Source organism: Lontra canadensis, unplaced genomic scaffold (assembly GCF_010015895.1).
Source record: "Lontra canadensis isolate GAN:19392208 unplaced genomic scaffold, GSC_riverotter_1.0 scaffold84, whole genome shotgun sequence".
In the NCBI taxonomy this organism is placed as follows: Eukaryota; Metazoa; Chordata; class Mammalia; order Carnivora; family Mustelidae; genus Lontra; species Lontra canadensis.
Window position 1 is genome coordinate 3,589,899 of NW_022631078.1, and position 16,744 is coordinate 3,606,642.

A 16,744-nucleotide genomic window follows, 5' to 3' on the forward strand; every position below is an offset into this window, starting at 1 on the left:
CCTCTCTGGCAGATTCCCTAACGAGGATTCCCATAACTGCAGCCCCTGCCCCTCCAGGTGGAAGAAAGAGTGTGGCCAAGGCTGGGGTGGGCCAGGCCTTCTCAGGGAGGGCCGTGGGCAGACTCCCTGCGAATGAGCCGACGTACGGGCTGCAGGGGAGGGAAGGGGCGGGGTGGTTGGACTCCGGCCGTGGAAGCTGTCCATCGACCCGGACTGAAGGAATGAGGGAACTTGGAGGATTTTAAGCAAGAGAAGGAGTTAAAGCCGTGTTTAGAGACAAAGAAGTGGGCATAGTTTCCGGCTCTCGGCTCTGGTACTTGTTATGCACCTGCCATGGGCCTCTGCCTGCATTCTGGAAGCAGAGACCGGGCTCTGAGCCTGGCTGTGCAGCCCCAGGCACACGCCCTAGCCTCTCTCAGCTGCGGTCTGCACAGCTCTGACACGAGGATGTAAGGAGAGAGGACTGAGCCCGGCAGAGGCCCGTGTGGTCTGCGTCTGGTGTTCAGAATGCGCATATCTCATTACATGAGCGGATAAACCCCCACATTTTAAAGAAGACAATTGCAAAATGATTTTGAATTAGCAGTTGTATCTGAGTATTTATGTTTCTGGCACAAAATACTGCGTGACTATCTTCCCTGATGTCTTCACCTCCCCTCTGACCCGTGCTCTGGGTACTGGGGGCCGCCGGAGGCTCCTTTGCCCCCTGCTTCATCGGCTCCACACGTCCTGGGAAGTATACAAGCAGGGATCAGCCGGGCAAGGACCCTCTTGTCCCCTCCTGCCGAGCCCACCGGTGTCCAAGGGTGCAGAAGTCCTGTGCATAGATAGACTTTTTAAAAATTGGGTTTGAAATACACATAACACAAAATTCGCCACTTTAACCGTTGGAAAGTGTGTCACGCAGAGGCGTATCGCACTCCCCATCACCTCTTTTGGGCTCCATGACTTTGCCATCACGCCTGCCCAGCCGGCTCTCCCCGTGCCGCCTCCCTGCAGCCCCGGGCGACCGCGGGCCCACTTTCTGTCCGTCCCCAGACACTTTGTGCAAGTGCAGGCGTACAATGCACGGTCTGGGTGTCTGTGTGCCCCGCGTACTGGATTTGAGGTCCCTCCCTGGAGGGTCGATGGTTCGGATGGACCACGGTCTGTCTGCCGGTTCAGCCCCTGGTGGACATCTGGGTTCTTTCCTCCTTCTGGCTCTTGGGGACAGCAATGCTATGAACATCCACCTTTGTTGAACACCTGTCTTCACCTGTCTTCAGTTCTGGGCATAGACCAAGGAGTGGAATTGCTGGCCCCTATGATAATCCTGCGTTTCACTTTTTGAGGAACTTCCTGACTGTCGTCCACAGTGGCTGCCCCGTTTTGCATTCCTGCTGGCGATGCACGAGGGCGCCAATGTCCCCACCGCCGGCCGACACCTGGCACTTCCTGTTGCTCTTTTTAAAATTAATTATTTTATTAATTTATTTATTAAATTTATTTTATTCTTTTGAATTGATTTTATTATTTACCAGTGAATAAATTTCATTTATCAATTAAGTTTATCAATTAATCAATTTTACTTATTAATTTTATTAATTAACTTAATCGATGGTTCTTATTAATGAATTTTATTAACATATAATGTATTATTTGCCCCAGGGGCACAGGTCTGTGAATTGTCAGGGTTACACACTTCACAGCACTCACCATAGCACATGCCCTCCCCAGTGTCCATCACCAAACCACGCTCTCCCGACCCCATCTTCCCCAAGCAACCCTCAGGCTTTCTGTTGTTCCGACGGGAGGCATCCTGGGGGTGGGGGGCGCGAGGTGGCATCTTGCTGGTTTGCGCTTCCCTCCTCAGGAGTGCTATTCGGAGCCTTTTCACTTCCTGGTTGGCCATTTACCGCTCTTGGGAGAAATAGCTCTTCAAGTCCTTGGGCCATTTTAATTTTTTTTAATTTCTTTATTATTTTTTTTAAATTTTAAATTTTTTAAAAGATTTTATTTATTTGACAGACAGAGATCACACATAGGCAGAGCGGCAGGCAGAGAGAGAGGAGGAAGCAGGCTCCCCGCTGAGCAGAGAGCCCGATGCGGGGCTCGATCCCAGGACCCTGAGATCACGACCTGAGCCGAAGGCAGAGGCTTAACCCACTGAGCCCCCCAGGCGGCCCCCCTTGGGCCGTCTTTAGCTGGGTTGTCTTTTGTTACCATCATTTGTGAATATTTACTCACTCATTCACTCGTTCAGCGAGTCCGCACTCATGGGCACCCACGGGGTCAGTCCCGGGAACCCCAGATTTAGCCGGGACCTGGCCCTGCGCTCAGGAGCTTGTGGTCTGCTGGGAAGGCTGTGGAAAGAGCCACAGTGAGAGCCCACGGCTGAGGTTGGTACTCGAGAGACAAGTGCCCACTGTGTGTTTCCTCGGATGCCTGGGGGCCAAGGCATCTGAGCTCAGGGGACTTGTGCTTGGGCACAGGCAGGTAGACTTTGCCAGACAGAAGAAGGGAGAAGGAAGGCACCCCAGCAAGAGGGACCAGCGCAAGCAAAGACGTGGAGTGCTAGGAGGCCAGATCCTGGAGGCCTCCGATTCCACGCCAAGGCACCTGGGGAGCTATGGATGGACTTTGAGCAGGGGAGTGACACGGTCAGACCTGGGTCCTGGAAGAGGGCCGGGGGGTCTGCTTGGAGGCGGGAAACCAGGGTTGCGATTATGTTTCGGCCCCTGGGTCCATCCTCAGTCCACTGGGGTCCCCTGTTCCGAACCCATTTGTCCAAGCTCCCACCCCCAGCAGGGTTCTTGTCCCAGGCAGTGGGGGGCTCTGCAGCCTGGAGATGGCTGGAAGAATTTGGGAATGTGAAGCTTGCTTTCAGTGTCCGGGATCCAAAGCGGCCTTCTTCCTGAGGCCTGGAGGCTGGTTCCCATCCATCTCAGTTCCCCGGGTCGGTTTTCTGAGCATCTACAATTACTTTGGGCTGAATTCCCCAGATTCCAGCCCGCTCCCAGCCCAGCCCGCCCAGATGCTCTTCTTCCGCGCCAGCCTCGAGCATTTCTGCCCATTGTGCCCGTGGGAGACCCAGGGGGGTCTTGGCCAGATTAGTGAGTGGGGCGGGCGGGCTGTGGGGATTGAGTGTCGCAGGGGGGCCTGGCCTGAGGCACGTGCTGTGGGCTCACGTCACACGGGGACTTTCCCAGCTGGCTGTGGGTGCTTGGCTGCCCTGGAAAAACACGGACTTGTTTCTCTCTGGCCAGTGGGCAGGAGGAGGGAGCTCAGGATACTGGGAGGCCAGGGCACGGACGTCAGCTCTGGGGAGCCCCTGGCTGTCTCCCTCATTCCCACACTTTGTCCCTCACTAAGTCAGTCTGGTCTCTGGTTTGGAAGCCAGGTGGCACTCTGAAACTCAGCTGTTGTCCATAGGTCTGCCCAAACCAGCCCCCAACTCCTTCCCACTTGCTGTCCTCCCCCCGCACCCCCGTGGGTGCTCAGAAACAAGTAAGGGGTTCTGCTTCTGTGGAGGACAGTTTGGTGGGTCCTCAAAAGCCGACCATATGACCCAGCAATTCCACTCCTCGGAATACGCGCCCCCCAAACTGAAAACAGGGACTCAAACAAAACCTTACATGCCCATGTTCGTAGCAGCACCATTTCCAAGGGCCCAGAGCCGCCCAGCGGCCGCTAGCTGGTGCGTGGATACACGCAAGGGGGTCGCTGCACACGATGGAATATTACTCAGCCCCAGAAGGGATGGAAGCACGGACACCTGCCACAGTGGGGCCAAACCCGGGAAACATGACACCAAGTGAGAGCAGCCAGACACGGAAGGGCACAGATTATGTGACCTCATCTCTCCGAAAAGTCTAGAATCGCAGATTCGTGGTTGCAGCGCCTGGGGGAGGGAAGGGGATAGGGAGTGTCTGCTGAGGGGAATGGTGTTTCATTTTGGGGGTGGGGAAAATATTGGGACATGACTGAGTGCTGCAGACCCGAACCCTTTAAAATGGTTACCTGTACAGGAGGGGAATGTCCTCTCTGAAAAGAAACATGCCGGGGACACCTCATGTGAACAGCGGGAGCCTGGCAAGTGCCCTCCAGTGTCCAGAGGGCTCCAGATTAATGACACGGCGCCCCCAGGGGGCCACTCTGAGAATACAATGTTGCAAAGAGGACCCTGCCCAGCCCAGCACATACTAGGTGCTCAATTCACATCCGCTCCTAGTTCCTCCCGAGTCCACCCAGTCATCCAGAAACGAGTGAATGACAACAGCAGCCGTCCCCGTGGATGCAGCCTTTCTCCCTGCAGTTGTCTGGTCTGAGCCTATGTGGTAGTAGTGGTGCTGGGCTGGGGGGGGCAGATGTGTTACACTCCCATTTCACAGATGTGAATACTGAGGCTCAGAGAGGCAGAGCGCCTTCCCAAGATTACAGATGGGCTGCAAGGGGAGTCAGGACTCTGTGGGTTTGGCTCCCAGCAGGATCAGCCAGCTCAGCAGTCCTGCCTGGACCAGGAGCTGCTAGTGTTGGGGAAGCCCAGTGGTCAGGCGTTGGGGGTGTACTCTCGGGGGTGGCTGGGTGAATCCTAGGCATGAAGTCCTCTGACCCGAAGGGTCTGTGTGTCTGACTCAGAGGCATGGGGAGCTGGGGTTCTTGCATTCTGTGGGACTGTTGACTCCCGGGACTTGTGACCCACGGCTCTGGCCGTGCGGAGGCTGAGAAGGCACAGGCATGAGTACCTTTGTAGGCTGGGATCACGTGTTTTGGTCCAGGGGAGATGGATTCTCTAGGACAGGGGTCTGTGTTTTGTTCCCTGATGGCAGAGCTTGGCACGTAGGGCACCTGGAGCCTACCAGCTGACCGAGAGACTGAGCGAGGCAGGATGGCAGGCAGAGGGCAAGGTGCCCCGCGCCACCACTCACCTCCCTGTGTCCTCTCCCCTCTCCACAGAGCGCTGTCGTCCGTCGTGGCCCTGGGAGCCAACATCATCTGCAACAAGATCCCTGGCTTGGCCCCGCGGCAGCGCGCCATCTGCCAGAGCCGGCCCGATGCCATCATCGTGATTGGGGAGGGGGCGCAGATGGGCATCAACGAGTGCCAGTACCAGTTCCGCTTCGGACGCTGGAACTGCTCCGCCCTCGGCGAGAAAACCGTCTTCGGGCAAGAGCTCCGAGTAGGTAAGGGCGCCTCTGGGCTTGCAGGGGCCCAGCCACAGTCGGGGCTCCGGGGGCCAGGCACGACCCCCCCACCCCTCAGGAAGCTGCGCAGGGCAGCCCACCCTCCCTGGGCTGCACCAGCCCCGGTGTCTCTCCGAGCCTGGCCTGGAGGGGAGCAGCTCCCCAGGGAGACCCCACTTGCGTGAGTGGCTGAGGGGTGTCTTGTGGGCCATGGGGCTGGAGGAGGCGGCCCTTTGGTGAGGCTATGAGCCCCTGGGCGGCCAGCGGGTAGCACAGTGTGGCGGTTAGACACGCAGGGCTCGGTGGCTGTGTGGAAGGAGGCACGCGGCTTCGTCTCTCCCTGCCTTCGTCTGTATCTGGAAATGGGAAAAGAGCAGGAGTTCCTGCAGGGGGCTTTGGGGTATGGGGGCTGGAGGCGACGGGTGCCCTTTATGGGGAAGCTTTCCAGGCAGAGGGAGCTCGCAAGCAGAGACGCGTGGGGTGCTGTGCACACACGTGTGCGAGCACCGAGGAATCCGACAGGCTGGCGGGCAGGGCGGGGGGCAGGGGGTGCAAGGGGTGCAGGGAGAGTGGGGCTGGGGAGGGGGCTGGGCCTCCGATGCTCTGGGCAGTGGCAGCTACTGCAGGGTGCCAAGCAGGGGTGGCCAGAGGTCTGCTGGCTGTGTCCCACCGTGCCATGCCCTATTCCTAGGTCACATGCTCCATCTCCGTGTCCTCACACAGCCCCGACGGAGGATCCCTGGTGCCCATTTTACAGGGAAGGGGACTGAGGCCTACCTAGTTGGGGAGAGCTTACAAGGCAAAGTGGGACTTGCAGAGCCTCACCTCGATTGGAACCCAGCTCCGTGACCCTGGGCATGGCCCTTGGGACCACTCAGGGCCTCGGGGTCCTCAGCTGTAACATGAGCTCTGAGCGAGCAGGCCATCATCTGGGCCCCCAGTGCCCCTCCCGGGCCTACACAGTAGGTTCTCGATAAACTGCTGTTGAGCTGGTGGGGGTGGGAGGAGATGCGACCTGCCCTTCCAGGAGGGTCAGACGGGGGCGCAATAACTTGGAGGCACCGTGCCAGGCTTGCGGGGTGCCCTGCTATTTCAGACCCCCACCTGCAGGCAGAGCACGTCCTTCCGGTCCCAGTGGGCCAAGGAGCCACAGCTGCTGGGACCCAGGCCAGAGCCAAGCTCTGCGGGGCTTGGAACGCCTGGCATAGGGCTGGGGTGGCGCAGGGGAAAGCCCCTGGGGCCCCTTTGTGGTGAGCAGCCTGTGGGTGGCACCTGGCACAGGCAGGAGGGTGGCCCCACCCCCTCCCCGGGGCCCCACCACCCAAGTGCAGCTCCCTCCCTGCAGTGCCCTCGGGGGAGGGCGGGGCTCCCTGCTCCCTCTTCTGCAGGGGGGAGGGGGAGGGCGTCAGCACCGGTACCTGGTGCCTGCTCACTGCCTGCTCCCTGCCAGGGGTCCGCTTGCCTCGCTGGCCCCTCGCTCCCGAGACTCTGGGCTCTGAGGCCACTGCGAGCACCCCCATGGCGCCGCTGAGTCAGGAGGTCACCTGCGGCTGCAAGTTTCATGGACTGGGGCTCCGATCCCGGTCCCCATCTCCCACCCCGTGGGTTAACCTTGCTTCTTCACCATGCGGAGAGACGCACAGTGGACATGGTCCTGTGGCTGGGCAGGGTGGTGGGTGCTTGGACTTGATTCGGGACCAAGAGACAAAGGCAGTGAGGGAGCCGTGGCCACTCAGAGACCTTCTCAGGGTAGGGTCCCAGGCAGGGGGAGGCTCACATGTGGTCCACAATAAATGCCAATAAAAAGGCCAAGTGGAAAGGTTTTGGCCCCAGCCCATGACCCGTGCCGGCCGCCCCATAGTGGACACTACCAGTGCCCACCCACATTACCTTTACTGGCCGGGATCACGGCTAACAGCTCCCAGCTGTTCCTTCTTGGAGCCCAGTCCTGGGCCCAGCAGGAGCCCAGGAAGGTCTGCAGCTTGGCCTCGAAAGGAGGGTCGGCTGCAGCCGCAGACAGACTGACTCTGGGGGGGCTAAATTCTGCCCTTGCGTGGGTGGGGCGCCCTGCTCTTCGTGGCTTGGGCTCCCCTTGGGAATACGCGTCGGGCTCTGCTTCCAGGGAGCTGACCTGCGGCACCTCCTCTCCCTTCCACCAGCATTCAGAGGCGGTTTCCGGCAGCGCTCTCTGCTCCCAATACGCGCCCTCCATCCCACACCTTCTTGTTCCCGCCACCCCTGTCCAGGCTGTTAATGACCTCCGTGTGGGCGACTGCCCCCTCTGCGGCATCTGGGCTCCAGCTCACCGGGACTTCCTCTTGTCGCTCCGGCTGTGTCTCCTGAGCCCTGAGCCCGGCCCTAGTCATTTCTCCCCTGCGGCCAAGGTGGCTGTTCCCTGGGGAGCACTCAGTAAGCTTCACCCGAGGGGACCTCTGGCTCATCAGACTCAGCCTCTTGTTGCTTAAATCTGCCATCCTTGCCTCCCCCTGACCTGAGCACCTGTTGCCTCAGCAGAAACCTGCATCTCCCTGCCCATCCCTCCACCCTGCCCCACAGCCCCTGCAGGGCCTGCCTCTCTGTCCCTCCCCGGGCAGCTGTCTGTGCCTCCTCCTGCCCCCCCTCCAGTCCTGGTCATGCCGTGTCACTTCCTTCCTCCAAAACCTGCAGTAGCTCCCTATTACCCCAGGATAAAGTTAACTCCTTCACCCAGAGTCTGGGTAGTCCCTGTCACGCCTCACCCCCACCTCCCTCCATCCCTTCTGGAAACCAGAGCGTCACCCTGGCTGACTTCCTCCTCTCCCCAGAGCGTGCCAACCCTTGGCTCCTCTGTGGCTTTGCCCCCACTGCCTGCAGCCCTGGGAGGCCCGTCCCCTCCGCTCTGCTTGTTCACAGCTCCTTTCCCCGGAGAAGGCTCTTTCCCCCTTCCTGGCTCTTCCTGTCCACAGCCAGGTCAGGCACATCCGGGAGCTTCGTCCTCCAGGTCCCTCAGCCCCGGGGCCGGCTCAGCCCCGGCCTCCCTTCACTCTGCCCCGGGGTGGGGGGGGCGGGAGGGGTGGGCTCGCTACCACCTGGGCGGAGGCCTCCTGCCCTGCTGAAGCCCTCCCTGGCTCCAGGCCGGCCCCTCTGAGGGAAGGCCCGGTTCCCATTTTAGCCAGGAGGGCTGTCTTCTGGGGTCCTGCGGGAGCCGTGACGGGTGTCCGAGCGGGCACCTGTCCCTCCCAGGACTGAGCTGCCCGGAGTCACGAGCAGGAAGTGGGGCCGAGTGGCACAGCCCGCCCCTGTCAGAGGCATGAGGCCGCCCCGGGCACGAGACGGGAGACGGGCCATGAGCTGGCAGGCAGCCGGGGGCACTCGTGGGAGCCGCCGCTCAGGCGGTGCTGATTAATGATTGGCCCCAAGTGGGGGGATGGCTTGGATAGGCAGGAGGGCCCCCTTCAGGCCTTGCCTGTGACCTTGGGCCATACCTCAATCTTGAGAGCCGAAGGGAAAGCCCTCAATGGGCAAATGAACCCCTGTGCAAGGTTCCAGTCCCTTTTCCAGCAGCTGGTGCTATTCTTCGTATACCTCCAGGAATGGGGAGCTCACCATGCCACGCGAGAGAGATCTTTCTAATGCTGCTGCACTGGCTTTGCCCTGAGGTGCAGCCCCCACCCCCGGCGCCCCCAGGAGCCACTTGCTCTGCTCCCTTCAGGGAGTCAAGACCCTCACACAGTGTCACCTCCTGTCTGGCGGCAACCCCCCCCCAGCAACATGAGCACCCCCCCAGGCCTATTTCCTGGCTTAGCGAGGATGCTTGTGACCAGGCCTCTCCCGACCCAGCTCTTCTGTTAGCTGGCAGTGAGCTTGGGGAGGGGGTGACCGTGTCCCCAGCTCTTCCGCCCTGGGGTAGGGGGCGCGACACGAGAGCCGGTGGTAAATTTGTTTCCCAGGGATGCTTGTTAGAAACTTGGGCCTCTGGGGACCCAGAACAAGGCAGAGCATCTCTTACAGGCACAGTCATTGGGTTGGAATTGTCGACTGGGGCTTCCCTGACGGGGTGATGCATGAGGTGGGACCCAAGAGAGAATCCGAGTGACCCAGCCCAGACTAGGGTGAGTGTAAGGAAGCGGGTTCCAGGCAGAGGGGACAAGTGCCAAGGCCCAGAGGCCAGAAAGTGGCTGGTATTTTCTAGGAACTGCGGGAGGGTGACCCAGGGAGCTGGGAGCTGGGAGCCCAGAGGAGGGGGCAGAGCTGGGGCTCAGGGACCCCGAGGACACCACGAAGGCAGGGGAGTTTCTGAGCAGGAGAGGGACTTCTCTCGAACACTGGCACCCTCCAGCCACTGCCCCACCCCCGCCTGAGCCCTGAGCCCTGTGGGACCCACTGGCAATGGACATGGGGGCTGCAGCTCCAGCTCTCACCTGCACCCCTGCTACCAGGGAACGCTGAGTCCCGCCCATCATGTGCAGCCTCAGACATGACCAGGCATAGGGGCCACCCCTAATCCTGGCTCACGTGGCTGCCCGGGGCTGGAGGCTGGCTCTGCGGCAGGGGCTCAGCAAAGGCCATTGGGTCCTGGACAGTCCAAGGGGGCAGAGTGACTTACCTCTGAGTGTCTGAGAGATGAGGGTCTCGAGACTTCCAAATCAGCCACAGGCAGGATCCTTGGAGGAGGCGGCCGACCCTGTGCCCGGGCGCCTTGCCTGGGGTTTTGCTGTCCGGGGCCCAGGGGAGGCGTGACATGGGTTTCCGGGAGGGACGAGGGCTCCAGGGCCACTGTTGGCCGATGTGCGCACATGGACAAGTGACCTAAGTGTCAGGTACACGACAGATTTTGAAAACTTCCAAAGGAAAAGAGCAAGTAAATATACCTTTGCTGACCTTTACGACAGTCTCGCATTGACATGGTAATGTTGGGATACCGGCTAATTAAACAAGCTTACCAAGTCCCCCTGCTTATTCTCCCTCTCCTTAAATGACATATGGGGCTCACGTGGGACTTCTGCTGGGTGGCGCTGTTCTCAGGGGCGTGGCCTGGGCAGGGCCGGTGCAGACACTTGTACCCAGATCCAACTGTCTCCACCCCAGGGCGATGGCGCTCCGGCTCAGGGCACAGCAGATGGGGGGGACAAAGGGTCACTCGCGGGCTGCTTCCTGGGGCAGGGCAGGAGTGGAAGGGTGAGAGCCTGCATGCATTGAGTGCCTGCTGTATGTCAGTCCTGGGGGAAGGGGCCTGGAGGCAGAGTGAAGGCCACCCTGGGAGTGAGAGCGTGGAGAGCCATCGAACCAGCTGCCCCAGGCCCCCACTGTGTACCTTGGGCACAGGCTCGCGCTCTCCCCGTCTGTGTACCCACCCAAACCGGGGGCTGAGGCTGGGGCCAGGACTCAGCTGGAACCTGGGGTCTGTCCTCAGGATGGGGGCAGCTACGAAGGCCCTCCACTTCCTCAGCGCCCACTCTGGGGTTCTGCCCAAGGCTCTCATGGACAAGGGGTCCAGGGCTCCGGGCTCTGGTCTACGGAGGCAGGTCACAGATTACAGGGTGGGCGGGCCTTACCCTTGGCCTTTGAGGGTCAAGACCTGGCCGGACCTCGGCCGTTCTTCAAGCCTGACTCCTTCGGTGTTGAGAGAATCACAGCCCCTCCAAGCCCAGCTGCGGGTGGGCCCTTCCCTCGGGCTCGTCCCAGCTCTACTGTCCACACATCAGAGACGGTGAGATGGAGGCTCATGACCCACCCAAGGTCATGGAGCGCTAGGGCCTCGAGGGTTGAACCTGGCAGGCCAGCCCCGTGTCCCAGCAGAACGCCTGGCACCAGAGGCCAGGATAGACTCGGGGAGGAAGGGGTTCTGATGCCACCGTGTCCCCACACAGCTGCGGTCATTTGCTGCAAGCTGGGATGAGGCACCGTTCATAAGGGCAGGCTGTCCGAGGCTGACCTCCCTGCTGGACGGTCACAAGAGGGGCTGTCGGAAGCCAAGGCTGCACCAGGGGCCTTCCCAGCCCCCCACCCCCCAGAGCTCCAGGGAAGGGTGCCAGCTCCTGGAAGGCCATCCCAGCTTGGGACACAGATCCCGAGGCTCTGGCTTGGGGTGCCCCTCGCAATGTGGCCCTAAGCCAGGCTCTGTCCCCTCTGGGCCTGGGGACCCCCGTGCCCAGCTGGAGCGCGGCCCATGTCGAGGGCGGCTGCGTGGCATGTGAGGGCCTCCCTGGGTCAGAACAAAGGCCTCGGGCGCTCGGGGGCTGCCGGCGTGTTTGGACCTGGCGTGGCTTTTTCCAGGGCTCTGTTTGTGACAGGAGCAGGCAGAGCTTAGCGTGGAGACCATGACTAAACCACAGGGGAGCTGGGGTGGGGGCCTGGGGCCCGGGGATCTGGGCTCCATCCTTCAGTTGCACAAACAGGGATTTGGGATGTTGCTGGGCTTGGACGTGTCTCTGGGGCCGCCGAATTCCCATTGTCCCCTGCCTCGTGCTGGGGTCCCCGAGCCTGAGCCCCGCATGTGCAGAGGGAGTTGTGAGCCCGGGGCCGGTGACTGAGCCCTGTCTGGGGCCAAGGGGCCAGGAAGCCTCACTGGCCCCACCCTGGCTCCCTGGGCATCTCCCCCCAGCTCCTGTGCTCCCTGACACCTTGACGTGGGCACTGCGCCTACTTGCCTGGGTGACACAGGAGAGGCTGACATGGCCTGGGTACCGCCTGCCTCCCTCGCCTCAATCTCTCCACCTGTGAACTGGGGGTGGGGACAGTATTCCCAGACACTTCTAGGCTTGGGAGAGGCTGGGTGCCCGGGGCGGCATGGGTGCGGGGGTTCAGACGGACTCACCAGCGGGCAGGGTCCCACTGGCCAGGCCTCAGGCCTGGAGGACTCGGGGACCACTCCATCCCTTGTCCCTACCCCACCCAGCCCTGGCTTCTCTGTTCTGACCTGCTTCCCCGGAAGATCCAAAATCTCCCAGCTAAAGAGGATTAGAACCCACGGCACTGGCCTCACTCCCATGCTACATGGGGAAACTGAGGCTCAGGGGAGTAAAAGGCCGGGTGGCCCCCGGTTCCACCTGGGTTGGCCCCCGTGATGGTGAACAGCAGGGTCAGAGGCCCCCCAGGCAGGGCTTCAGTGCCCAGCTTCCCCTGCTTCCGCTGCGTCCTGGGTGGCCCAATCTGCCCGTGGCCAAGGCAGCTCCTTGATTTCCCCCAAAACTAAAGCTCTGTACCCCAGTCTCGGCGACAGCCCCACCATCTGCCCAAGCCCCCCTTCAGGAGACTTCTGGACTCATCTTTCCCTAAACCCTCACCCAGTCCACCTGCTGGTCTCACTGCTTCCACACGTAGACTGTGTCCCAGGCCCGGCCTTCCTCACTTCCTCCGCCTGGCCGGCCACGAGTGTTTCTTACCCAGACCTGTATGCCCTGCTACTGCACCGCCCACAGCCAGCCAGAGGGGCCCGTTCAATGTCGGTCACAGTGGCACCCTTAAAGTCCAGCCCTCTCCCCATGGGTTCCCCAAGTCGACGTGGTATGGCCCATTTCATGTTTCACCCTCTCCCCGGGGTCAGACCACTCACGCCCATCTTGTTCCCTTCTCAGGGCTTAGCCTTGCAGTATCCTCTGCCTGCACACTTTTCCCTGCACTCGTGCATGACTTATATCTCATCCTGCAAGATGTCCCCAGGAGAGGCCCTCCCTGGTCACCCCCCAGCCATCTGCCTGTGCTCTCGGGGAACCCCCTCCCGGCTGTGTGCTTGGCCTGATCGGACCTGGGGGCTTCACCCCTGGGGGCTCTGGGGGTTTGGCCAGGAAGGTGTGCTGTGCTCAGTGTTGGGGGCACTGGCCAGCCCAGGTCACAAGTTATGGTCATCGGGATGGGAGGTAGGACAGCGTGCTTTCCCTGTCCATCGCGTGGGGAGCGGTCTGAGCGTGACTCTGGGATCCCAGGTCACATCCCAGCTCTATGGCTGGCCTGCTCTGTGACCTTGGGCCAGTCACCTGCCTCCTCTGAGCCCAGCGTCCTAACCATTACTGTTTAAATAGAGGAGAAGTTGTGCGCAATCACTAAAAACCATCAAATACTGTATGTTTTTAAGACAGTTTGTTGAGGGAGAAGCCACATAACCCAAACTCGTCTGTTTCAGTGCCCAATTCTGTGGTTTCTCGTCTCTTCACAGAGTTGTGCACCCAACACCGACTTAATTTTAGAACATTGTCCTCACTGCAGAGAGAAACCCCACACCCCTCGGCTATCACCCTCCAAGCTCCCAGCCTCTGACTATGCTCATCTGCTTCCTGTCTCTACGGGTGCCCCTATTCTGGGAATTTCACCTCAATGGGATCGTACACCAGATGGCCTGTTGTGGCTGCTGTCTGTCACTCCATACATGTTGTCGAGCGTGTTGCCCTCCATGGCATGGCGTGTGTCCATGTTTGAGTCCTTCCTGTGGTGGGGAACCGTTCCCTTTCTTGGCCCGCCCACCTCTTGCTGACCCGCTCGTTGTGACGGACGCGGGCTGCTGCCAACGCCGCTGCCGTGTCTACCTCGCAGCTCCCGCATGGACGCACGTGTTCGGGTCTCCTGGGGCCACACCCTGCAGGGGATTTCTTTTTTTTTTTTTTTCCAGAGCATAGCAAGATTTTTATTTTTATTTATTTTTATTTTTTCTGCAGGGGATTTCTGAGTCCTGTAGTAATTCTATGAGAAGCTGCCCCAGTGTTTCCAAAATGGCTGTGGCGGTTTCCATCCCCTCCCCCCAGGAGCCCGTGAGGGTTCTGGTGTCCCGTGTCCGCGCTGACACTTACTATTGTCTCTCTGTCTTGTTTTACTCATCCCGGCGGGGCTGGCGTGGCAGCCTACTGTGGTTTCAATCGGCATTTCCTTGATGGCTCGGGACATCAAACATCTTTCCTGTGCTCCGGCTGTATTTATATCGTCTCGGGAGAAATGTCTTTTCAGATCCTTTGCCCATTTCTCATTGGGTTATTTGCCTTCTCATTATTGAGTTGTAGAAAATGTCGTATCGGGGCGCCTTGGTGGCTCAGTCAGTTAAGCGTCTGCCTGCGGCTCAGGTCATGATCCCAGGTCGTGGGATCGAGCCCTACATAGGGTTCCCTGCTCAGCGGGGATCCTGCTTCTCCCTCTGCCCCTCCCCGACTAGTTCTCTCTCTCTTGCTCCCTCTAGATCCCTCTCTCTCTCAAATAAATAAAATCTTTAAAACAAAAAGAAGAAGAAAATGCCATGTTTAAGAGAGGCCAGTACAGGTTGGCAGAGAGGCAAGGGGAGCTGAAGGGCGCTGGGCCCCTGCCCGAGATGTGAGCAGGTGCCGGCGTGCTCTCACGCTCCTAGAGCCACGTGCATGTGGAAGCCCGGGTACATGCCCGGGGCCACACGTGTGTGTGCACATGCAGAGGGACACCTGCAAAGACCCTGCATGTGGCTTGTCACTTGTGGGGTCAGGCATGCTCCCCAGGCCTTCTGGCACAGCCCCTTGGCCGTATCGGAGCTGTTAGCCACATTGGCAGGTGGGGAGACGGAGAAATGAAAGGGCCCCTTGACTGGTCCAAGGTCACCCAACTGGCCAATGTCAGGTCTAGGCTTGAACTCCCCCTGTCAGACTCTGACCTCCCCTCCAGACATGTGCGTGGCCCCAGACCTTTGAGGCTCCTGCTTGGGGACAGAGGGACGGCCATGGATGGCCCTTAGCTGTGAGCTCCCAGATTCCTGACTCGCCTTCTAAGAGCGAACCACGTGCCTTTCCCACCCTGCCTCCCCAGACCTGCAGTGAATCAGGTTGTAGGAGTTCAGTTATGGCCTTCTAGAAATAGTATGCCACATCCCCAAGCGGCAGGTAGCTTTGAGTAGACAGTGAGGGGAGCATCTGGGGTGTGGGGAGGGTGGGCTCAGGCCCCAGCTCTGTCCCAGGAGGGAAGGGGGAGCTCAGTTCTGCCCCACTTTGCTCAGGAAGCATTCGTCCCTTCCAGCAGCTGCTCAAAATGACCTCCTGGTGCCAAGTGTCCTCCTTTGGGTCAGGGTGGGGGGACGACAGGAGGGACAGGTCCTGCTGTCCTGGGCAGGAACCTCACTTGGGACATCGAGGCCTGGCTGGACCCTGTGAGGGCATGGAGCCAGCAAGGGGCTGCCTCCGCTCTCTCTCTGAACCTGTCATCGGGCAGGGTCAGTGAGGACTTGACTTGGAACAACCTATAGGAGAGAAGGAATAGAGCTGGGTGGCCCCTCGAGGGGGCCTGGTTCCTCAGTTTACCCATGTGGCAGTGGTTTCTGAAGGTTCTTCTGCTCCAGATGTTTTGGGTTTATGCAGAATATGCGGAGAGGGGATAGCGGGGTAGGGCCGAGTGGGTCGGCCCCTGAGAAGAAGCAGAGTGATTGTTCTGGGCTTGTTCTGGGCCCCTGTGAACCCCAGAGACCCCAGACCGGCTCCCCATGTGGGGATGGTGAGGGCAATGCCCATCTGTCCTGTTTGCTCTCGGAGCTTCTCCTGGGGCAGTGGAGCCCCAGGAGAGAATCGTGAGTCCACTTGACAAATGGGGATACAGGCTCAGAGAAGGTGTGTGAGTTGCCCGGAGCCACAGAGCAGGGAGCAGCAGCATCTCCGCTGTGCCAGGAGCGCAGGGAGTTGTGGACACGTGGACCTGGGCAGCAGCGGGCCAGCGCCCACCTGGGCGAGCATCAGGGAACCAGCCTGCTCCTATGTTCAAGGCTAGGGGTGTGTCAGGGGGAGGCAGCTGCCTCTGCTCCCCAGCCTGGCCAAGCTAGGCTGGGAGGGGAATGGTAGGTGGGGATGGGTGAGGTCAGGGTCCAGGGGCTTGAGGTCATCTCAGAGGCCTGGAGGGCCACCTGCTGTCACTGAGCAAGGCCCAGAGGTTCGAGGGGCTTCCTCCTAAACCCAGCACCCACTCATTCTCCTCTGGGAGTAGATGTACCGGGGGCCAGGCAAAGGGCCCCGGGAGTGACTGTGGCGGGGGGACTGTCCCCCACACCCCGTGCAGTATCCAGCTCTGTGGGTTGGCACTGTGACGCTCCTGCCCTGTGAGGTTGTCGTGGGAATGACATGAGGTATGCGTGCGGACAGTGGGGCCATGAAACCCCCGATCTAAGACCTAACGTCGCCTTCCGCGAATCTCCCCAAACGGCCACTCGCTCCCCGATCACCTCCCCCTTGTCTTCATGGCCAGACGGAGGGTTTGGCTCATTAAAACCAAATAAAAAAGGAGTTAGTGGGAGTGGCCGCCCTGTGAGTAACCGATGAGTAACCGGGAGTTGGTGCTGGGCCTGGGTATAAACTGGGGGGGTGCCGGGAGCTCTCACAAAGGACAGAGGGAGAACTGTCCTCCAAGCGCACGGAACTCTGGACCTGCTTGCCTGTCTGCCAGCTTTGGGACAGCAGGATGCGGGAGGCGCCAGGTTGAATTTTGGGCAGAGGAGGGCTGGGTGGCCGGTCCCAGGGCCTCCGAGGGAACGCCCACTCTGTCCTAGCTCAGGCCAGGCTAGGTCGTGGGACTTGTAACTCCACGGGCCAGGCCTCTGGGTGTGATTGCACAATCCTGTGAGATCTCTACCCCACCTCCAAGGCGCTGAGCTTGGAACGTGCCCTCTCTAAGGC

General features: G+C 60.2%; 1 protein-coding gene across 2 annotated transcripts in view; it reads left to right on the forward strand.

The window, feature by feature from the left end:
- Positions 1–16,744, forward strand: part of WNT7B (Wnt family member 7B) — a 46,147-nt gene that overhangs the window by 19,750 nt on the left and 9,653 nt on the right. For both annotated transcript variants that reach the window (XM_032882777.1, XM_032882775.1), the window contains exon 2: positions 4,936–5,162. In XM_032882777.1, coding sequence (XP_032738668.1) covers positions 4,936–5,162 — 227 coding nt within the window. The remainder of the gene's footprint in view (positions 1–4,935; positions 5,163–16,744) is intronic.